At 32.8% G+C, this 24,441-nt stretch overlaps 2 protein-coding genes across 4 annotated transcripts; one reads left to right on the top strand and one right to left on the bottom strand.

Annotated features, from left to right (window-relative positions):
• Positions 1 to 1,656: 1,656 nt before the first annotated feature.
• ER66 (protein) lies at positions 1,657 to 12,107 on the top strand. 2 transcript variants are annotated; one of them, XM_010321382.4, is made up of 13 exons: positions 1,657 to 2,039; positions 2,344 to 2,463; positions 3,483 to 3,598; positions 4,069 to 4,157; positions 5,286 to 5,328; positions 6,084 to 6,291; positions 6,449 to 6,550; positions 6,708 to 6,988; positions 8,285 to 8,851; positions 9,019 to 9,716; positions 10,019 to 10,595; positions 10,766 to 11,089; positions 11,835 to 12,107. In XM_010321382.4, the coding sequence occupies exons 1-13, from the start codon at positions 2,000 to 2,002 to the stop codon at positions 11,940 to 11,942; spliced, it is 3,273 nt and encodes a 1,090-aa protein (XP_010319684.1). In that variant the 5' UTR covers positions 1,657 to 1,999; the 3' UTR covers positions 11,943 to 12,107. The 2 variants fall into 2 exon arrangements, with proteins under 2 accessions (XP_010319684.1, NP_001266168.2); NM_001279239.2 differs by having other exon boundaries at positions 1,734 to 2,039; positions 6,687 to 6,988; positions 11,835 to 12,106.
• Positions 12,108 to 12,787: 680 nt separating this feature from the next.
• Positions 12,788 to 19,407, bottom strand: LOC101258360 (probable mitochondrial adenine nucleotide transporter BTL3). Of its 2 annotated transcripts, none has more exons than XM_004237340.5 (4): positions 18,825 to 19,407; positions 16,594 to 16,897; positions 14,559 to 15,023; positions 12,788 to 13,594 (listed from the first exon to the last, which is right to left on the bottom strand). In XM_004237340.5, exons 1-4 carry the CDS (start codon positions 19,265 to 19,267, stop codon positions 13,526 to 13,528), a joined length of 1,281 nt encoding a protein of 426 aa, XP_004237388.1. In that variant the 5' UTR covers positions 19,268 to 19,407; the 3' UTR covers positions 12,788 to 13,525. The 2 variants fall into 2 exon arrangements, with proteins under 2 accessions (XP_004237388.1, XP_069153325.1); XM_069297224.1 differs by lacking the exon at positions 12,788 to 13,594 and adding an exon at positions 14,327 to 14,526 and having other exon boundaries at positions 14,606 to 15,023.
• Between the last annotated feature and the right edge of the window lie 5,034 nt (positions 19,408 to 24,441).

The raw sequence follows: 24,441 nt of genomic DNA, 5'->3' as shown, positions 1-24,441 counted from the left end.
GACAAAAAAGTACTCCATTTGAAGTTTGATCCAAAAATGCTATTATCATCAATAATTTGGTCCAAAAAATGCCCTTAATGTTGTTTAATAGGTCAAAAATACATAATTTTCAAATAAATATATTTTTATTTTCTTTTTGACGTTTTTTTTTCTAATAATTTTTTTAAAATTAGCAAATGTTTATCTTACTTTAATTCAGAAAATAAAATAAGAAATATTTTATTTTATTTACTATCATTATATAAATATAAATTAATGATGAATATACTATGATCTTATATATATGATATGTATAATTTATCGAAAGGATACATGAAGTTATTTATATTTTAATTGATAAAGTAAGATTAAGAAGAACAAAATAGTGTTATATTTTTATTTATTAAAGTAATTTTAAAAGAAAGGAACAAGAATATATTCGGAATGTAACATTTTTGACCCATTTAATAGTTATAAGGACATTTATGGATCAAAGTATTGTCTACAAGAACATTTTGAGCTAAAGCATTGATCGTAAAGACACTGTTTTTGAGCCAAACTATAAACCGATAATGTTTTATTCTTTTCACATAAATTAATGATATTTTCGTACCTTTTTCCTTTTTTAAATATTAATTATAAATTCAGTCGCGTGAAATGACCAGAACGTGAAAGATTAGTACTTTTGTAGATCAAGTTATACACCTCCACTAGATTCCCCTGCATGAAGCAAGTAGCTAATCAGAAATAGATATTACCTCTATTGAAATATATATTTTTCTAATTCATTCTAAAATTAATATTTATCTCATTTTGTAACTTTTTAACCTTAATTTTGTCTGCAATCAAATTAAAATTATAATAATAATTAATATTTTTTAATTTAAGATCATAAAATTTAACATAATTTTTTTTAATTTCATTCAAATTTAAATCAACAAACATATTAAAAAGCAAGGGAAGTATAAATATGGTGTTTTTTTATGTTTATTTTGGTGCTCGATATTTATATTAGAGTTTGATAATTTAAATTTACGTCACTTAAGATTTCATATCTGGAGGCACACATTATCAAGATTATTTTTTAATACTCAAAATTCAGATCTGAAACCAATTGTTAAATTGTTAGTAGTTTTTAGTGTTCTAAAAATATAAATTGAAGTGTTAATACACATCTAAACCATCCTTCTTAGACAAAAATATTCTAATATTTAACTTTCAACTAATATTAATAATTTATTTATTTTTTATTAGAGTGAAATGTTTTATCCATACAAACATGTAACAATATTCTTCACAAAAAGAAAAAGAAAAAAAGAAAGAGGGTTACATACCCTACAAATATAAAATTCATACTTTTAAAAATTTAAATATAAAAATAATAATTTATATTGGTTTTAATCTTTTTTATATTTCTTCTATCTCTAATTATTTGTTTATTTTTAAATTGTGATTTGTTAAAAAAAATAAAATAATAAATATTAATGAATTTACTATTTTATTTCTATTAATACTGAAGTGAAAGTTAAAAACATAAAATTTTCAATTTTACTTCTTTTTAAAGAAATTAATTAAAAATATAATACATAAAAAATATTTTATTGTTTTTTAATTTATCAAATTTATTGACAGCAGTTATATTGTTTTGTATGTATGAGTGTCTGAACTCAAAACTGTATTCCATTTCGGCGGCTCCTTTTTGCTTCAATACCAATACCCTTCCCACTTCCTATAACGACCTTTCTTCGTTGCTTCCTTTTCCTCTTTTTTTCTACCGCTCCTTAACCCATATACACTTTACTCTCTCTCTCTCTCTGTTGCCCTCGTTTTCCCCCTTTTTCTTGCCAAAATCTTGAACTTGTTTTGACCAAATCCGGTTTTCAGAATCTTTTTCTTTCATTAATCCTAAACCTTTTTGATTAATTTACCAACCCCAAGTTCAATTTTTAACTGGAAGCTCAACTAGTGTTTTAGATCGGAGCTCGGTTAGTTCTTTTTGTATGGTTTTGGAGCTGGGTTCATGGCAGACAGTAGGCGTTATGGTCTGAATGCTCAATTAGGTAACTTCTTTTATTGGGATACATTTAATTGCGCTATCGATTTTACTGGTGTTCATTTCTTGAGTTCTGTTAGGGCTTTGGTTAATAGGAATCAGAGAAGCATACCCTTTGAAGCATTTTGGTGAAAAGACTTAAACTTTGGACTTGTATTGATTTTGTTACTTTCAAAACAGTGAAGATATCAGAAATTGATTAGGGAATTAGATGTATAATGGGTTTTAGTTGAGCATGTTTACTATAGTTTTAGTGTCTACTGTAGCTGGAGGATTGATTGGTGTTGGTGCATGTTTGTTGTTGAATGCAGATATTGAGCAGATACTTTTGGAAGCGCAGCATCGATGGCTACGCCCAGCTGAAATTTGTGAAATTCTTAAAAATTACCAGAAGTTTCGAATTGCTCCAGAGCCACCAAACAGGCCTCCAAGTATGATCATCTAGCTGATTCCTTTTTTTTTTCTTTTGTTAAATGTGGATGTGGTAATTGAAATAGGTTATTTTGCTTCTACATGTGCTTCCTTGATAGTGAATTTTTCAGTCTACTATATGCAGATATTCGTACATATGCTATTTAAACCAATGTGTATGTGTCAGGATAAATGCACTTATGTAACATATGCATGTCTGTGTGCATGCCTGAGGAGACATGCTCGGCTTTTCTGTACGTTTCATACCCTTCTGCAGTTCTGCTTGTGAAAGTGGGCCAAATTCTTCTTATCTTTTGGAGGAGTGCGCTGTACCATATACCCCAAAACAGTGGAAAAGTTTTTATTGCTAGTCTTATCCTAATTTCAATTTGGTCTGATGATGCTGTTACTTTTTCCCTTTCGATCACTCAATTCACTACTTTTTGTCAACCAGTAAAGCTCCTCTAGTTCTCTTTCCCTCCTTCCTCCTATCAGATGGAGGCTATTTGTTAAAAGTATTTTTATAATAATTATTGACATCTTTTTTTAGCTCAATTGACTAGCTTTCAATGTATAGTTATTGTATGTGCTGTAAATTTTATTTCACTTTTGTGTTGCCCTCTTCTTAGCCCTCTGCCTAGATCATTTACTGCTTGTTTTATCTAATTTATTTTCTTGAGACCACCATTGGGAAAAAAGGACATGTTCCTCTTCCATCAGGCCTATACTCAACGCCATTCCACCTCCATGTATAGTTTTTTCAGAAATATATTCTTATTTTTGTTTCCCTGTCAATATAACTCTCGTGGCCTTGGCTTAACAATTATTAGTTGTCTCCCTTATGAGAACATATACTTTATTAGTTTTGTTTCACATAGGTCTAAGTACCGTCGTCTTGTGCAATCAACATTATGTTCTGTGTACCCTTTACTTTCTTCATTATATTTGTTTGTAGTGAGGAGAGCTTTCAAGGACATCCAACTCTTCTTGAAACTCAAGCTCTATTTAATTTAATTGGCTTGTATGGCCCTTTCTTCAGGTGGTTCATTGTTCCTTTTTGATCGGAAGGTTTTACGGTATTTCCGCAAAGATGGCCATAGTTGGAGAAAGAAAAGAGATGGAAAGACTGTGAAGGAGGCTCATGAGAGGCTCAAGGTAAAGCTGATGAGGATCTTATGATTGTGTAGAAGCCTATTAAATTTATATGTCCTTGATTTCGATGTTGGTTTGGGATTGAGGCATAATTGTTGTTGTACTCAATTTCAGTGTTCCACGAGTACAATGCCTTAAAAAAGGCAGAATGCTGTTATAGAATCCACTATTTTAGAAATTGGATAAGCTTTTATGTCGTAACCAGGTGACGTGGGGCGATAATGATGCCTTATCTAAACTAGGCTAGAGAACTTGACTAACTTTGCTACCTTGATAGCATCTCTGAGTGGCAGGTACCAACAACTGCCATTACAAAGGAATACTGAAGCTAGTAGAAATATGCTTTATTAGTGCATTAAAAAAATAGAGGAAATATAAGTTACCATGGGCAGAATAGTGGTACAGTACCACTTATTCTTTGGAGACCTTTGTTCTTGTATCAGGGTGCTGATCAGAACTTAATATTCTTGCAGGCTGGAAGCATTGATGTGTTACACTGCTACTATGCCCATGGAGAAGAGAATGAAAATTTCCAAAGACGCAGCTATTGGATGCTTGAAGAGTAAGTTAAAAGAGTATATTATTGTTTTGAGCACTCAGATTTCTTATTATAGGTGTTTCGCTCCAACATAGGAGCAAAAAGTCAATTCAGACTGTTGATATAGGTTTCTGAAGAATTACGATCAAGTAGACATCTTTAGTGGACATTTTCATACTAATTGCATGTTAGGTTGGACATTTTCATACTAATAAGAGTGCTATATTCTGGCACTGTAAAATTATTTGTTGTCATGCTTGATAAGTTTTACTTCTGTATGATATTTGGCTTACCTTTTTGCTTCTCATATTCTTCATGATCAAGATAATTAGATGCTCTATAATGCTGACGGGTCATTATTCCCTTGAAAGGTTGACGCAGGATCGACTAGTCTATTGAAGGGCATCTTGTGCACTCTTTGCGTCTAAAACAAATAATATTATTGTTGTTGAATAACATGTACTCCTTATTTGAAACTTTTGAATCGTTAGAGAAGGATACATTTATTTATACATTATATATCTTTCACAAGCTCCTTCATGTACAAGTCCAAGTTTTTTTCTTATATCAAACACATGAATATATTTTTTGTTAATGAGGGGGTGGTGATCAGAAGTTTTTTGCTTGTTCTAATTGCATGTTTGCTCGAACTCTCCAAAAATGTTGCCATACCAGTGTCGGATTCTCCAAAAATGCACTACTTTTGGAGTATCCAAGACATTTTTGAAGGGTCCCAGAAACATAGCAATATTGCATCTTTAGATAATAATACCCCTGTAAGTTAAAGGCACAGCATATTGTTTTAAATCTAGAATAGCATGGACTAAGTTAAGATTTGAAGAGGTAAAGTTAAGATTGTCCTAAAGAATCTGCAATTAAGTTTACTGTTGTGCGGAGCACGCACACACTTCTCCTCTCATTGTTCCTTTTCTAATTGTGTATTTATGTTTCACTCCCTATGGAATGTTACTTTGGAGTTCACAATACAGTAAGTGTCTCACTGTTGGTTCTGTTAACCCAGCATGCGAAAAAGTTTGTTTTGGTTGGCGCATCACTCACTTTAATATCTAATCATCTTTACCTTCTTCAAGACCTACTTCTAACCATTGCTTAGCATGCTAATTCTGTTCACTTTTCCAAACACTTATTCAGGGAAATGTCACATATTGTTCTTGTTCACTACCGGGAAGTAAAGGTATATTCTTGCCATCCTCTAATTCTTTCTGATATTGCTTCTTTTCTTTGACCTTTTTGTTTTTTCCTTTAGTGTCAGTCGTAACTTGTAACAGTCAACTTACAGCTGAGAAGCGGGTATCTTTCCTTCCCGCAGTTTCTCAAGGCAACATTGTATAGAAGAAATTCGCATGATATGATTTATGGGCACAGTTTTAAATGGAATAAAGAGTAGGTATAAAATTGCAGATTTGCATTGTAAGGAGGCCTAGTTATGTACAGGCAATTTGTATGGTAGGTTGGAGGACAACAGGCTCTCAATTCATGATGCTAGTATGGTATCTTAACATCAAAGCTGTGTACTGCTTGTAATTTAAACGTGTTCAGAAGTTCCTAGCCTTTGTTCAAGAATATTCCAGCATTGCATCTTAAGAAAGTGAAACTGATTTCATTTTTCTGTAGTAAATATACTTGGCAGAGTACCTAGGATTTCATGTTATAATTTTTTCAAAAATAAAGTTTTTACAGAATGAATGTACTAAAGAATAATGCAAAAATAAGATCTAATTATTAAATTAGGACTAGAAGTCCTAGTCAAGCCTACAATCTGACAAACTAAAATAGCTAATGTCTAACTGAAAATTATAGAACTTAAGTGTGATCTATGCTTCTCTCTCCACATAATCTGGCTCAAATCCTTGAACTGATTTCATTATTAAAATAAATTTCCTTATTTTTGTGTATAGATTTGATTGGCATGTTGTTTTCCTTCTGTAGGGTAACAGGACAAATTTTAGCCGTATCAGAGAACCTCAACAAGTTACTCCTGATTTGCAAGAAACTGATGAAGATGTACACAGCTCTGAGGTGGACAGTTCCGCGTCTGCAAAATTTTATCCAAATGATTACCAAGTGAACTCACAAGTCACTGACACAACTAGCTTCAGCAGTGCGCAGGCCTCAGAATATGAGGATGCCGAATCAGGTATATCTTTAATCAACTTTTTCTGGGTCCAATATTAAAATAAACTGCTCTGGTACATTGGAAGGCATTTTGGACTTGTAATGTATCAATTGAGATTTCCTTTTTATTTTTAGTTAAAATATTTTTTAATTTTTGTTTGGTAACACAAACTCACCAGTGTACAATCAACATCCAACTTCTGGATTTCACTCATTCCTTGATGCTCAGCCAAGTGCTGGAGATGGACTTGCTGTACCTTATCATCCGATTCCCTTCTCAAGTAATTGATTCTTGTTCTTGTACTATCAGTTGCACTTTAGCCCTTTTTCGCCTCTTTTAAAATGCTATCCAAACGGTTCAGTGCTTCTATCAACGTTACGTTACACATGTGCAAACCTTGTTTGTTTATTCAACAGATGATCAAGTACAGTTTGCAGGAAGTTCTGGTACGAGTTTCTCCTCAATCCCACCAGGAAATGGAAACACAAGCACAGCAAATACCTATGTACCCAGTAGGAACCTCGACTTCGCATCATGGGGGACCATTTCAGTTAATAATCCCGCTGCATATCAATCTCTCCATTTTCAGCCTTCTGGCCAATCAAGTGCAAATAATATGATGCATGAACAAGGAAACACTACAATGGGACAAATATGCTCAAATGACTTCACGAGGCAGGAACATGAGAACCACATTGATGGCCTGGGGAACTGGCAGGTAAGTAACACTAAAGAAGTTCATCTTGTGCATCATTATTTTGCAATGTCCATTTCATGCACATCACAGAGTTATATACTTGAGGGAGAGGAGAAGAGGCTCAGTTTATTAGCCCCTACGCATGTATTCCAAATCTTTCCGTTCAATTTTCATGTAGTCTGTCGTCCATAAATACTGTTTTTGGAAACATGGTTAGTGGTATTTCACCAGATGCTGAGGAAATTTAAATCCATGACTCGGAGCCTGTTTGAATTGGCTTAATTTAAGTGCTTTTAAGCCAAAAAACTTTTAAGCACTTTGGAGTATTTGAGTAATTTTTAAAAAATGCTTATAAACACTTAGTTTAAGCTAACCTGTTAAAAATAAGCCAAAAGTTACAAATTCTAACTTATGGCTTATAAGTCAAAAGCCAAAAGCCAACAAACAGGCTCTTAGTATAGGACTGAAAAGGCAGGCAGGAGGAATAGGAGCATTGTCCACTTATTATCTTTGTGCCTTGTTTCTTTGACGGAATTCAGAGAAAAAGCCTTCTAGCAGTCATATAGAAGTCCAAGTGCCTGTTGGGCATAAATATTATCTTGGGATTTGTTAATACTTGTTTGGCCATGAAATTAGCAAATACAGACAGTGAGACGTCGAATTGCATTTTTTTCTGTTAAAGCCCTTCCTTTTCCCCAAAAGAGGGCTCACTACCATAACTCCCAACTCCCTACTTTTCCCACATAACCAGAATTACAAGTCCCCACTGTTAGTCCTTGACAATCATGCCAATCCATCTTCTCTTTGCTTAACGAAGCTTATAAAAATTCCCATCTTTTCATCCTCATAGCTTCTTTTACGTTTGGCGCCTTCACCATAACATCACCCATAGGCTGTTCAAGGAGGTTTTAGACATGGATCTCACAAAATTAAAGTGTTTGATAAGTTGTCCACAAAGAAAAGGAGTGTAAAAAGGAATTTTTGTGCAAGTTAGTGAGGGAAGTATTTATTAAGCTCTACTTGTTCTTGAAAATGTTGATTTGTTCATGCAAAAGGCAAACTAAGCACTTGCTGTCTGAAAGCTTTTTTGCCACTTCATCTTTTTTCTCGTAAGTGCTTTGAGAATGCCCGAGTTGTTTGATGAAATTGTTTTTAGTATAAGCATTGATATTCGATTGAACTAGCTCCACAATAACTTAGTGATGACTGATATTTAAAATCAACTGGACATTTATTACCTGTTTGCATGTAAGACTAAGTGCAATGATGTTGATACATTTTTTCTTATTAACTGAAGTTGCCAACTTTGAGATGCAGACTTCTGAAGTTGATTCCTCATTTATATCCAAGTGGTCCATGGATCAGAAGTTGAATCCAGATTTGACATCTGGTCAGACCATTGGGTCTAGTGGTGTATATGGTGTAGAACATCACAATTCCTTGGAGGCTTCTCAGCTACTTCCTGCGCAGCAAGATAAACACCCAATCCAGAATGAACTTCAATCACAGCTATCAGATGCAAATATTGGAGGCTCTCTAAATGCTGATTTAGATCACAATCTAAGCTTAGGGGTCAAAACCGATTATTCAGCTTTAAAACAACCTTTGTTAGATGGCGTCTTGAAAAGAGAAGGTTTGAAGAAGCTTGATAGCTTTGACCGGTGGATAAGCAAGGAACTTGGAGATGTAAGTGAGTCGCATATGCAATCCAATTCTAGTTCCTACTGGGATAATGTTGGAGATGAAGATGGAGTCGGTAATTCCACAATTGCTTCCCAAGTGCAGTTAGACACCTATGTGCTAAGTCCTTCACTCGCGCAGGATCAAATCTTTAGCATTATTGATTTCTCACCAAACTGGGCATTTTCTGGGTCAGAAATTAAGGTGAACATTTTATGTCTTTCCTGGACATTCTACCTTGTGAACCAGAGTTCTGATTAAACATTTTAATGTCTCACTCTTTTTCTATTGATGATGTACAACTTTACTCTAGATTAATTTGATGTCTTATTGATGTATGGGTAACAACTCTATGGTTTTTTCATTAACAGGTCCTCATCACTGGAAGGTTTTTGAAGTCCCAGCAAGAAGTGGAGAACTGTAGTTGGGCATGCATGTTTGGTGAGTTGGAAGTTCCCGCAGAAGTAATAGCTGATGGTGTTCTTCGCTGCCATACTCCGGTTCAAAAGGCTGGAAGAGTTCCATTCTACATAACATGCTCCAATAGGTTGGCATGTAGTGAGGTGAGAGAATTTGAATTTCGGGTCACTGAAGGCCAAGATGTTGTTGCAAATCCAAATAGTTGCAGCTCCAGTGAAAGTCTTCTTCATATGAGATTCGGAAAATTATTATCTCTGGAATCCTTTGTTTCCCAAACTTCTCCACCTATCAGTGAGGACAATGTTTCCTATATATCCAGTAAAATTAACTCATTGCTAAGAGACGATGACAATGAGTGGGAGGAAATGTTGCACCTTACTAATGAGAACAACTTTATGGCAGAGAAAGTAAAAGACCAGCTCCTACAAAAGCTTCTAAAAGAGAAGTTGCATGTTTGGCTCCTTCAAAAGGTTGCTGAGGGTGGGAAAGGCCCTAACATACTGGATGAAGGTGGTCAAGGAGTTCTACATTTTGCAGCTGCTCTTGGTTATGACTGGGCTGTACCACCTACTATAGCTGCAGGCGTAAGCGTCAATTTCCGAGATGTGAATGGATGGACTGCACTCCATTGGGCAGCATCATATGGAAGGTATTATGTTAGATTTTGCCTGTCTTTATCATGCAACATTTTTCGGATTCAATTTCTAATTTTATTTTTCATCTCTTTTTGTGGTGTCTTTCTCCAATTTAATTCACACAAGCATATTAGAAACTTGAAAGTAGTTGAATACTGGGTGCTCTTGGAATTTTAGTTGTGTTGTGAAGTATTTTTGATAAATAGGGTGTTGATGAAATGGCTTTCATCAACTATGACTTGTTTACTGATTAGCTCCATTTTTCTTTCTTTTCCTTTTCGCCCGTTTGATGTATTCTCGAAATTTGCAACATCAGAGAGCGGACAGTGGGTTTCCTTATCTCCTTAGGTGCAGCTACTGGAGCATTGACAGATCCTACTCCTAAACATCCTTCAGGCAGAACACCTGCTGATCTAGCTTCCAGCAATGGACATAAAGGAATTGCTGGTTACTTAGCAGAGTCTTCCTTGAGCTCCCACCTTTTTTCTCTTGAGTTGAAGGAAAAGAAGCAGGGTGAGAATGAACAAGCTTTTGGGGAAGCTGTTCAAACGGTTTCTGAAAGGACTGCTACACCAGCTTGGGATGGTGACTGGTCACATGGAGTCTCATTGAAGGATTCTCTTGCAGCTGTTCGTAATGCTACTCAAGCAGCTGCTCGTATTCATCAGGTCTTCAGGGTGCAGTCATTCCAGAGGAAGCAGCTAAAAGAATACGGTGGCAGTGAATTTGGACTATCAGATGAGCGTGCTCTCTCACTTCTCGCCATGAAGACAAATAGGGCTGGACAGCATGATGAGCCTCACGCTGCTGCTGTCCGTATACAAAATAAATTTCGCAGTTGGAAGGGAAGAAGAGATTTTCTTCTAATCCGCCAACGAATTATTAAAATTCAGGTATTGTATGTGCTTTTGGCCTTTTTTTTTTTTTTTTTGATAAAGTTAAAGTTATTTTTGGCCTTATGCATGCATAATCCATCTTTTTGCTAAATAATTAGTCAACTCAACCTTATTTTTTCAGTTTCTTAGCCATTCTTCATTTTCCCTTTTTTTTTTGTTTCTTAAAGGCTCATGTGAGAGGACACCAGGTAAGGAACAAATACAAAAACATAATATGGTCTGTGGGGATCTTAGAGAAGGTAATTTTGCGATGGAGGCGGAAAGGAAGTGGATTGCGTGGATTTAAACCAGAAGCACCTACTGAAGGAAGCAACATGCAAGATCAACCAGTGCAGGAGGATGACTATGATTTCTTAAAAGAAGGCAGAAAGCAAACTGAAGAAAGGTTGCAGAAGGCTCTGGAAAGGGTAAAGTCGATGGTTCAATACCCGGAGGCTAGGGACCAGTATAGGAGGCTGCTGAATGTTGTGTCCGACATGCAAGAACCCAATGTAAGCATTGTTCGATTTCTGATGCTAAATGAACTTATATATGTTGATCCTGTAAATGCATTTTATCATTTGGTGCAATGGTTCTTTATTCCAAAAATAATATAATAAATCATAATTTGGTGCTTTTGATAAAGAGACTAGCTATATATGTACAATCTTTTTTCCCCCTTCCCAGCTTGTCCTCTATTCTTAGAAGCTAGTTTTAGAGCTTTTCAGCAATAATGAAAATTTGCACTTTCTTCTTTTAAAACTATTTGGTCCATAATGCAGAAGTGAAAAATTCGTTCATACCTCATAAATAATGTATTTTGCTGATTTTTGTCTTAGCATCCAATCATAAGCAAAACTCAGTAACAATATTAAATCAACTAGTCCTGATTTTCATTATCTGCTCACCTTGAATGAGAGAAGCTTTAAATTTTCGTGGACTGTTGCTTCTTAAAACGACAAGCATGGTCATACCCTTGATGGGGTCATGGTTTTGTAGATGTTTCATGATTTCCCATCAACCAATTCTAATTTATCATCCAGCACCGTCAACCTTCACATGGGTTTACCTTTTAGAATTGGCGTTTCACTGGGTGAGTTTGATACACTTGTTCAGTACCTCAAGTTTCTTTCAGTGTAAAGTTTTGCTATTAGTAGTTGTATCTCTGGCTCTGTTTCTTGAACGTGGGGATTTTGAAAGGAACCACATAACAAGACACCATATTCACATGTGGTCATGTCTCATTTTGTGTTGCAGAGTACTGCAGCCAGCTACAACTCAGCGGAAGCAGTTGATTTCAATGATGATTTGATCGATCTTGGTGATTTATTGGATGATGATACTTTTATGCCTACAGCACCTTGAGTTCTGTGTTAATAATATACCATTTGTGGATTAGTATTTGTTATACATGGCTGTTAGAGTTGTTGTATACATAGGCTGCACTAACTAGTTTGTAAATGTGAAAATCAAAAATCCATTGTGCAGATTGACAAGAATTTGAGATTTAAAGGTAGTAAGATTATGGTATGTTTGATGTTTTCTTTTCGTTTTATATTGATAGTTTTGTAGCATTTACGGTATTTTCTTTTGAAGCTCAAACCAGGTCATCTCTGCCAAGGATTATTTTGGTTAAAAACTCTTTCAAGAGTCCTTTTCTTTTTCCTTTTTCTTTCTGCAAGAGCTTTTAAGAACACCTGGAATTTCACTAAAATGACTGGTTATTCAATCTTTATTTTTCGCAGAAATAGTCCTCTTCTAAAGCAGAGAGTCGAATGTCCCGGAGCCTCCGGGGCATTCCAACTCTTAATTTGCTTCTGTGTCTTCCAAGCTAGGTCCATTAGTATTGTTATTCTGTAAAGGATCGTCTGGTAGAGTGTATTAGAATAATGCATGCATTACTTTGTATATTAATAGTACCTTGTTTGGCATTGCACACTATTGTGAATTTTTAGGTATCTCTAATGCGAAGGGATTTAATATATGTATAATTAATACAGGCATTACTTAGCATTATTTTTGTACATCGTATCAAATTTTACTCTATCTATTTCCGTATCGCTCATGATATATATCTTTAACTCGGACATCCATTTCAAGTGCATATCCCCTTTTTGCACGGAAAGTATCAATTTAGGGCGTGCACATGAAGAAGGGTGAAAAGTGGTGTTTGCAACGAAAGTAAGCCAGTAAAAAAATCAAAGAGAAAATAAAAGAAAGGAAGACATTTTCCATAACATGTACAGACTACAGATACTTCTAATCAGCAAAGCTATAGAAGCTAACAATCATTTCGGGTGTGTTTGGTATGAAGGAAAAAGTTTTCTATGAAAAATGTTTTCCTAGAAAATGTTTTTCTGAAAAACAAGTAGATTTTGGACTTACTTTCTCATGTTTGGTTGGTGAGTAGAAAATATTTTTCGAAAATGATTTTTAGTGTTTAAATTATGAATGAAAAATGTTTTTGAGGAACATTTTTTATTTTTACTAGAGTAAAAAATAATTTATGAAATTGAAAATATATTTTTTTAAAATTTGATGTTTTTTTTAAAAAAAAATAAAATAATTTGAAATTGGAGAAGAGCTTTGAAAAATGTTCTTCTTAATTTTTGAAGGGAAGTCATTTTCCTTAATTTTGAGAAAAATGAGTTAATTTGAAAAACATTTTCCAAAACTTTTGCCCCAACCAAACATGAGAAAATTCGAAAATGTTTTCCTTCGTACCAAACACTCTCTTCATCTAGGTGAAAAAGCTCTGTACTAAAGGGAGAGCTCCAGAACTAGGAAACATTCTCTACAACTTCTCCTATATAACATGTATTATCACCTACCCTTGTTCAGAGAATCGTGAAACAGGACCACAAATTTCTCCCTATGGGTAAAATTGCATACAACTGTCAGGGTAAATGTCTCACCAGGAATGACCTTGAGGAACCCCAATCTCATGTTTATTCCACTTCCAAAACTATCTTCATAAATTCGTACACGAAATAGCTTATTGCAGCTGATGGTAAAACCTGAAAAATACAAATTTAAAAGAGGACATGCCAATACCGAGTTCCATATCTTATTAGTGAGTCAAATAACAGAACAAAGAGGCTTGTGCAATAAAAGAGGGTAAAGAAGCTAGGCCGCAAAGTTGTATGCACAGTGTTACCAGATGTAAAGAATCAGACAGATAGTAGACACACGTATTCTATGTTTCTCGGACTATTCAAATTACACTGTGTTGGATCCTCCAAATAGTGCATTTTAGAGGATTTGACATGGGTTTGTCCACATTTTTGGAGTCTGAGCAACAAATTTGATACAAACGACAACAGAGAATGGACATTAGAATCTAAAGGCAATTTTATAATAGCTCAATGTTTTTGTTGATATTCAAGAAATTCTCATGAACCAATGACACACGATTCAAAACTCTATGGATAATGAACCCCCCATCCCCTCTTCTCCATTCTCCACCAAAACACTAGACTTTTGTCTGTGGCAAGGTTTGAACTTGTGACACAGCCCAACTCACAAGTCACACGTTGTGCTCTTACCACTAAACCAAACCCACGGGCAAAAAAAATTAACATCTAAAGTGATACGAGTTCCAATTTTCCTAACTTCCCTCCTGGAAGAGAGCCTGACAGCCAGAACAACTGGTTACCAGGCAATCATGCAATTAGACCTTGAGGTATTGCAAGCCGACATAGTTTGTTGAAATCCCAATATAGTGAATGTACACTAGCATGGTAGTCGCTTGATAAATTTATCTAACTTTTAACAAATTTACCTACCTAGTTAACGGTACAATGAATCTGGATATATCATATCACAGGATGTGACCGATGTGTGTATGCTCATTTTCCACAACAGAAAAGTTGTACTTACAAATTAATCTTCAAGGGCTGTTACAGAGAGACAGTTCTGAGTTCTAAATGCCTTTCCTGTATGATGGGAACTACAGTAAAAAAAAATGCTTCGTTAACGTACCTGTAGTAAGCTGGGAGTCAATCCAGTATAGAGCGCAGGGATACCACCTTGCTCAACGATCTTCAGGGTAGTTGCTAGTGTACTCATCTTAGTGGCCCGGACCTGCAATTGAAGCTGTCTCCTCACAACTTCAAAAGGGTATGTAGCAGCTTCTGCACAAGCACCAGCAATCGCCCCATATACCAAAGTCCTAACTGTGCCCAACTCCAGTTGATCCAGGGCATTCAGGTCTTCACCTTGTTTCATATTTTCTAGTCTTTTCCTCCCTTCAGGTGAGTGCAAATAAGCTGATTTTAATATATCATAAACTCCATAGAAAACTGCACCTGAAGGTGCCATGCTGATGATAGAGGGTACTAGGCCCTTGTAAAGAGAGAAAAAACCCTCTGTCTGAATCATATGCCGGGATGTACCAATTAAGCCACCCAAGGCTTCTCCCCCAGGTGCAACCATTACTGTCCTAATCTGAAAGATTGACATTTTCCAGGAAGAAAGATGAGAAACATTTCATGATCATCAAGAAAATGGTAAAGCTTGAAATATTTTGTAAATATGAACAGGAAAAGCAAAACACTGCCCGAATCAGTAAGACAAACAAAAAAGTACACTACAGACTTGAAAAAAAGACTGGTAGAAGAATATTTACAGAAAATGAAATGACTGGATTATCCTATTCCTTAAGAATGTTGTACAGTAATTCAATCAATTGATTTAATATTTCTATCAGGAACTGAACCATATTTTGCACTTCACACAAATAACTATAAGAAAATGATTCAGCCAATCATGCATAGCATTGAAATTAGGTATCTAACTTCATTACTTACCATATCTCATCCAAATCAATGATGTATCTGAAGTTTCAGTGAGCATCAAAATCATATTTCTTAACTTCAATTGTCCCTGATGTCATCCCAAGTCAACTATCTAGAATAATTTCCTGAGCTTGGAAAATAGCATTTAATCTAGTTTTTTTTTCCTCCTAATATCATAGACATGACTTGTCTAACTAAATCAGTGCATCAAATTCAGAATGGTTGGGACAGCTCAGATGGTGGAGCAGGAAACCAATATTCGTCGTCTCAGCAGCTTAAACTACTAACATATCAACAAAAATAGAAGATTGTTATGTTAACAACAAGCTCAGGTAAGTTCCAAGCATAAAATATCGACAATATTCAACTCAAGAATAGGCTAACAATCAAAACCAATACGTGGCTCATTTCAACAGTCACACATATAACAAGCTATGTCTAGCAAAATTTTCCAGGGCTTGGAAAATAGCATTTAATCTAGTTATTTTTTCCCTTTTAATATCATATACATGACTCATCTAACTAAATGAGTGCATCAAATTCAGAATAGTTGGGACAGCTCAGCTGGTGGAGCAGGAACCCAATATCCCTTGTCTCAGCAGCTTAAACTACTATCATATCAACAATAATAGAAGATCGTTATGTTAACAACGAGCTCAAGTAAGTTCCAAGCATAAATTGTCAACAATTTTCAACTCAAGAATAGGCTACAATCAAAACCAATACGTGGTTCGTTTCAACATAGTCACACATATAACAAGCTACGTCTAGCAAAATTTTCTAGAATTACGATACAAGTAGCATGATCATGAAGAAAGTAAGAAAGGCCGAAAGGAGATAAAATTTGCATAATCTAAGCAGATGGTGCCGCTTGAAGAAATTAAGTGTCAACCTAAGCATTCCTGATAATGTTGTTTATCTTGGAAGTTCTAATGCTAAATTAAAGAGGGTTTATACAGTTAAAAGCAGTAGAACAATCAACCAAATTCTTGAATCTAAGCTATCCAAGAGCTAGTTGCACCCCTGGGGCATACATATAACAGGGACAGCGGAAGTAAGTTTTCTATGTAGTGTCAACTTGATAGCTTCCACTTATACCCGTCCATTCCCTTTACTAAGCATTACTATACAAAGATATGTAACCAACTTAGCCAAGAAGACATACTACTGCAAGGGATCAAGAAAACAGAACAGAAAACCCTGAAGTATCTATCACTCACAGTGTCCATAGGTATGCAGAGCACAGTAGCTGTAATTCCAGCAGCTGCACCAGCAACAAACCTTTCAATATTAGTTGCTTCCTCATTACCAGTTATTTTGAGCAGATGATCTCTGTATTTTTCATAAGAGTAGAAGTGGATAGCCTTAAATGGAGCTGTTCGTAGAATATTCACAAAATTCCCCTTCCAAAATCCCTTGATCCCTTGAGTAGCTGCAATTGTCTTGATGAGCTCAAAAAGATTCTTTTGTTCACCACGAACTATATATTCCAGCTTTAGTCTCTCCAGTGGGGCAACAAAAGTTCTGAAACAATGGCAGTTCAGATACTAATGCATAGACTAAGGTCATAAAATAAATGAAAAACGAAGAAATTGCAGATCACATATAAGGTTCCATTTCAATGCTACAAGAGTAACAAAGCTCCAACATAGAAATACTAGGATTTTTATATTGTGTATTAGTCAGTGGAAAAAACCAGAACTCACGAGCAGCATTTGATATGTTTAAAAGATAATTCTCATCCCAAAATACATAGAATTTGTTCTGGATCAAGCACGGACATGTAAAGATCCCTTTCCAACAGCGGGGAAGAACAACCATGCCTAACTAGAATCAGAAGATGCAGCCCTTGAATTCAACTTCTGTGATTGAATTCTACTTAGAAATAGGTGATAATCTTATTCTCCTTAATAGATTAATCACAGATGACACTTTTAATTTAAACCTTCCTAATATGGGGCACTTGGTGCTTCTAAGCAGGTTAGATTCTTACTTTCTGTATGAACCATTGACATACACAAAATGATTACCTCAAAGGAAAAAAAGAAAAGAAAAAAAGAGTAAAACTAGAAAAGAGAATAAGTATCCTTCTCTTGATGCAAAATAGACATGGCACTGGAGAAATCACCAGTATTAACCAAGGAAAAGGGTCCCACATATTCATGTATAACAAAGGGTTAGCCCATTATCAAATCAAATTTTGTTAGCCACTTCTCACACTGCTATTGTTTACCACTAGTTAATGCTCCTACACAAGGTAACATTGCCTCTCATACCAAATGTATAACCCAACAAGAAGAAATTCAACTAGTATTCATACCTATGCATAAACATTCCTCAACCATGTCACACAACTTCAAAATTTCAAAATCTGACATTTCATCTTAAATCAAGTGCCTTCATATCCTAAAAATATAAGAGCAAACTACTGAGTGTGTATTTCATGGTATAAATATTACTCCCTCTGTTTCAATTTATTTGTCTTAGTTTGACTTGGCATGGCATTTTAAGAAATTAAAAAGACCTTTCAATCTCGCAATCTTAAACATATGTATAATGTACAAAAATGTCTTTAATGTTCTAGTCTTAAACATGCCATGTGGCATGTTGAAATTAAAAAGTTTCCAAATTAGGAATGAGATTTTTTTTAGCAAACTAAAAAGGAAATTAAGAAAACCAAATTGAAACATAGGAAGTAGCTATCAGTCATTCCAACTCAAATGACACAAAATTGCCATCAGTTAAACAAAGCAAGTCGAAACCTATTGGTCCAAACTCCTAAGAATCCGGCCTTTCGTCTTGATTATGAATCAAGAAAGACGTGATCTAAAGGCGCACAATTTTGTGAATACTTAAAAATACATTTCTCTGTATAGAGGAGAATGGATGTATACAAAAGACTGACCCCCAATGAATTTGGGATTGAGGTCTAGTTGGTTGTTTAGTTGATCCTAGCTTTTTTTGAGCCTTGAAACTGTACCTTACCACAAAAAGACATTTAAAATTGTTCCATTGACAAATAAGAGCAACAGTTTTTTTGGGGAAATCAACTATTTCCAGTTTCGAAATTCAATTGATAAAGGGGCTTGTACTCCATGTGCCTCTACCCTTCTGCACTGACATACCATACTTGGTTCCCAAGCGAGGATTCTAACCCCGTGAATGTGGGCATACTGTACATCCAGCATGATATCTCCTTTGCCATAACCCTAGGGAGAAAAACAATACTACCCCTTCATTGCAATTTGTTTGACCACTCCCTTTTAAATCTACTTAGGAAAAGAATGACACATTCAATATTTAATAACTCTTTGCCCAATCAATTCCAATATATTTAACAACACAAAATTTAAATGACATTTTGGTATATTATACAAGTCATTACAAATCGAAACATAGGGAGTAAGATTTTATGGAATGCATAAGAATGAAAAAGAACAATCCTCTTTACCTTGATACCATGGCAGCAACAGCTCCAGACCAAAGATGCTTAGTAGTATTAAATGCACCTCCACCTCCACCATGCAGCTTCCCTTTCTCTACTTTTTCAACTTCCTTACACACATTAACTTCACTCTCCGCCACAGCAGCTTCCCCATTCTTTCCCAAAATCTCATTAGAATCTGAAAGTGTCACCGACAAAAACCGTCCCCTTCCTCTCCAGCTACTCCTCCGTGCACGTAACATACACTTGGAAGGAAAACAATTTTCCATGGAAATTAAAGAGACGAAGGATTCTCTAGCCGAATCCTCGAAGAGCGACCCTCCATTGTTACCATCAAAACCAATCGAATTCAAACACAAAACACTGCTTCTCAAACTCAAACACCCAACTCCATTTGATTTTGACTCTGATTGAATCAAACCCTTCAAACGAATCTCTAAATCACCCATTTTTTTTCAAAATAATATCAAAAATTCACCGATTAATGCTTCTTTTTTTGTATAGTAAACTGCAATTCGTCATCGACTTATGTAGAAGAAAATGGGATTTGAAAGAGAAGAGAAAATGAAATAAATATAAAGAACGGTTTGCTTCCATCACCGCGCGCATTTTCCTTCGCTCTCTTTCCATGCTGTGCGGTTTCCGTTTTTTTTTTTTTTTTTATCAATTTTGCGTCAAATATTATTCTTTTTTTTCAATTCGTTTAAAATTTTATGAATTTGATCAAAAAATTTCCTTTAGACAATAATATTTTGAAGTTATACTTACATAATTACAATACTATAAGATTCTGTTTTTTTTATAAAAAAATTGACGTATAATATGATATATCAATTCATAACATGATTATATATGTAATATAAATGAGTGAAAAATTAAAATATTTTGAACTTAAAAAAAAAACACGTAAAATATGAGAGAAAATCATGTGATCCCCTTGATCATGCACGAGTGTATCTTCAATTTAAAAATAAAACACTCAATTGAATTTTGTGAAAATCAAATTTTAATAACATGAAAAAGAATTTTTTTTAAAAATAGAGGAAATTTGTGTTTCACAATATATTGATATACAAAATTATTTGATTAATTCAAGCGAGCAGAAAATTTGAAAATCCTAATTACACGTATCAGAATTAATTTGATTACACTAATATTTTAATCCTTCATTTGCAATGTCTTTTATTCACGATGTCAAATATTACAAAAAGAGGAAGAGGAAAAAGAAAGAATTGTAACCGTTGTTTTAGCCGTATTTTTAAAAAAAAATTAAAATTGATTAAATCTTCTTTAAGATCAACAAAGTCTCAAGAGAGATTAAATGAATTAGTTATGTTATATCATTTGAAATTAAATTATTAAAATAGATTGATTATAAAATAGTAGTCAACAACTTTGCATCTATAATAGTTAGAGAATTAAAATAGATTTTTAAATAAAAGTATATATGATTAAAAAAAATTAAAAGCCCTCTTTTAAATTTCACTTTAAAACCTAATATTATTGAATCAGTCCTGCCTTTACTCTTGCTTTGTGCTTCCATAATATTTGTCTCCCTCTAAAAATGACTAAATATGAATATACATGATATTTTAAACACTTAAAAAGATTCCACTAAATCATAACAGTAAACGTGTAAAAAAATCTTAACTAAAAGGTGATAAATATAATTCAATATCACTAGTCCACACTTAATTAACCTTTGTTGTCATCAAAAATCTAATCAGACACTAAAAATATATCACCTACTTAAATACTCAAATAAAATAGAATTACTCCTATTTAGGTCATCAAAAATACTTTAAATATAACATAGTTTTATAGAGCGTATAAAAATAATGCTAAGTAGAGTGTATTAATAATATTATATTAAGTATTTATAATGTTTATATTAAATATACATAGATTATTTCTTATGAATTATTTGATTTGATCATGTATTAAAAATAAACATGCATTCCATCAAAAAAATTATTCACAAAAATATCCTTTACAATTTTGGTGAAAAAATGTAAAAGAAGATTTTAAAAAAATTTGAAGGGATATAAGGTCTTTGACTATGCTAATGGTCTTTGACTATGCTAATGCATGCATTAAAGCTCCTTGCATTACTGACACATAGAAATCCATGGTATTAGTAATACACGAGAGTGTATAACTAATGCAAGTATTAGTTGTACATAGCATGAAAAAAATACACCAAACAAGATATTACTAATATATAGAATTAATACATGCATTATTTTAATTAATACACTCTAGCAAACAACATAAACCAAAGAATCAACTCACAAACATAATATACCAGGCAAATACAATATAATCATGTTAGGCTTAAGTCATCGACGAACACTTAAAATTGTTCGCATAATTCACTTATACACTTCGACTATGGCTTGTGCCTATTGAACACCTAAATTATTCAAAATATGTGTCTATTAAACACAAAATACTGATGTGGCAAGTAACTGTATGTCACTGCTACCAAGCGCGTGAATAGATTGTGATTTTATTTTTTATTTATTTTTAGATAAGTTGGTGCCTATTTTTTAATAGGAAAAATTTCATATATGGCAAACTAAATTTATGAAATGACATTATATGGGTATAGTTTACATAATTACATTTTATAAGTATAGTATAGTTTGTTATGTAGCATTTCATTTTGTATAAAACGTTTTTTTTTTAAAATTGTACTATATTTTACTTTTTCATTAAATAGTAACAATAGCCCAAAATGTGGTAACAAACATAGCCAAAAAATATGGTAACAAACATTTACATAATCCCATAATTTAAGCTAAACATTTAAAATCAAATATTTTCTCAAAAAGAATTCTATTGCAACTAAAAATCCATACAAACTTGTTTCTGGGAAACTAAACTTTTTAATATATATAAAGTTTATATACGAATGTAAATAAATTGAATATAAATTGTTTAATTTGCACCAAATTGTAAAGTAATTATTATATGCATATACACAAAAATCTGTCAAACAGTTTTGTATATATTAATGTAAAATACAAAAAATATTGGGATTTAAAACAAATTATTATACAAATAATTGTACCATATTTTTTTTAAGTAATTACTTATATACATATATAACTAGTTCAATATAAAAAAAAACCGTATATATATATAAACAAAGTTATATACAAATGTAAATAAAATGAATATAGAAATATATAAAAAATTGTATATGTATAAATAAATTTATGTACGAATGTAAATAAATTGAATATAAACTGTTTGATTTGTATTAAATTAATTATTATATACATATATAAGTAAATATATATGTATAAATAAAAATATGAATATAGAACTTGTTTATACACAAATCCCTAAAGCAGTCTTGTATATAAAAACGTAAAATACAAAAAAAAAATAGTGATTTAAAATAAATTATTATACAAATATAATCAAGTAATACAATTTTAATCACCGAAATACAATTTGTAGTTTGAAAGAAAAAATAATAATTTTCATTTGAATGGTAAAGTGAGCACATAAAATGTAAAAAATATTTGTATACAATTAAAATGAAAACATAACAAAAGAAAGTTGATCTAATAGAATGAAAAAAGGATTTTTTTTTTAAATTGTTAATGATGCAAATTTTAAGTGATATATTCTTTCTCTAAAAACTATTATCTCACTTTTTCATCATACTACTTTTTTGTATTTATATATTATTATACAATATTCTAAATAAAAACTAGAATAAATAGAAATACGAATAAAATACATATTGAAATGAATATAAACTAATAAAAATAAGATAAAGATTATGGAGGAAAAAAAAAGTTTGAGTTTTATTTGAAAATGTAACTGATAGAAAATTAAGTGATCTTTACCTTTTTTTGAAATATTATCTCTATTAATTTTCTTCCTTTTGTTATTAAATAATTCTATTCTTTAAATAAAAATAAATAATAAAAACAAAAATAAGATACATAACAAATTAAAATTTTGACATTTTTACTAAATATTAAAAGTGTTGCTAATTACTCATTTTAAATGTTAAAATATTGACATTTTGAAAAATTTTCCTTAAATCAAAGGGTGGTTAGGTGGGGCAGCAGAAATTTTCTTTTTTAATCTTTTTCTGATTATTAAATGGAGGTTTGAAGGTATTTTTCATTTTTTTAAAAATAGAGACGTTAAATTTTATTGGTAGACTAAGTCCATGTGCCACGTATCGTAATTTTATTTGTGATTATTTTAAAAAAAATGCGCTTGAATTACACGCAGGACATATTTTTAAAAAGTTTTCATTTTATGTTTAATCGATACATATTCCTTAAAAAAAGGGGGAGCTTAAGAGAAAAGTTGAAAATGGAAAGCTACGTATATAATTGATGTAAACATAAAGGTTAGGGTAAACAAATATTTTGTCAAAAATTGGCTTAAGAAAGAAATGCTTAAATCATATCCTATGAATCAAAACTTTGTTTCACTTAAATCAAAATATTAGCTCTACAAAGTGGACCAATATCTAGCACGTCAACTATATATGCATGTTTACAATGCCTCAATTGAAGAAAAAGAAAGAAGATAAAATTAGGCTAAGGCATGCATATATCACTTCTCTAATAGAGATTCAAGTATATGCGGTGACATAACCTACACCGATCTAGTAGTATATCTCTTGACTTACTCCTTCAAGATATACACAACAATCCATAAACATGAGGTTGCACCAATTCTGCACGCCGTTTTGATTTCAAAATTAGAATGTTCTCTCCTTCCTGATATCTAAATATGTACAACTCAACCAATTTCAGATTTACTTAAGAACACCTTAATTCATTCTAACATATAAATATTTTCTTTTAAATAAGAAAATATATTTGAAGACTTAAAATATTTTATTTATCTCAATTAATATTTTTCTATCATCTCCTACCCAACACAAAGGAAGGTGCACCATTATTTACAGGTGAAGAAGTCTTTCACCCATCAATATTGGTTAGATATTAGATAAGGAGTAGCTAGCTAGGCAGTAAAGTGATAGATATATGTGATAGATATTACATAAAGTTAAAGTGTTGTACCGAACAAATTTATTAGCCCCCCACCAAACAAGAGTTGCGGAGTTAAAAGGATAAAAAAAATTGTCAAAAATTTAAAAGAGTATATTAATTTTTTTTTTAAATCAAAAAGGTAAAATCGCTCACGATGTAGCGATTTTGGCCGTCTGAAAAAAGCAAAATCACTGCAATAGCAGCGATTTCTTAAATTTGCTTTTTGAAAATAAAAATAAATAAATAAACAAATCGCTCCACATGTAGCGATTTCCAAAATTAAAAAAAATTATTTTTTTATAAGTCGCTGCTTCTGCAGCGACTTCCATTAAAAATTTTAATTTTTCTTTATTTTTTTAAAAAAATTGAATAATTTTTTTTTAAAAAAAAATCATTGGCAACGATTTTTAATTTATATATTTTTTAAAAAAATTTAATTAAATCGCTGCAAAAGAAATTAGCCAATTAAATTAAGTTTTCAAAAAAAATAAAAATTTAAGTGTAAAGCAAAAAAAAAAAAGAAGTTTAATGTCAGCAACTTATTAAAAAAATTATATTTACCTTTTGACTCCTAACTCCACCAAACAATC

This window comes from Solanum lycopersicum, chromosome 4 (assembly GCF_036512215.1).
Source record: "Solanum lycopersicum chromosome 4, SLM_r2.1".
Taxonomy (NCBI): Eukaryota; Viridiplantae; Streptophyta; class Magnoliopsida; order Solanales; family Solanaceae; genus Solanum; species Solanum lycopersicum.
This window is presented reverse-complemented; position numbering and strand designations above follow the sequence as displayed.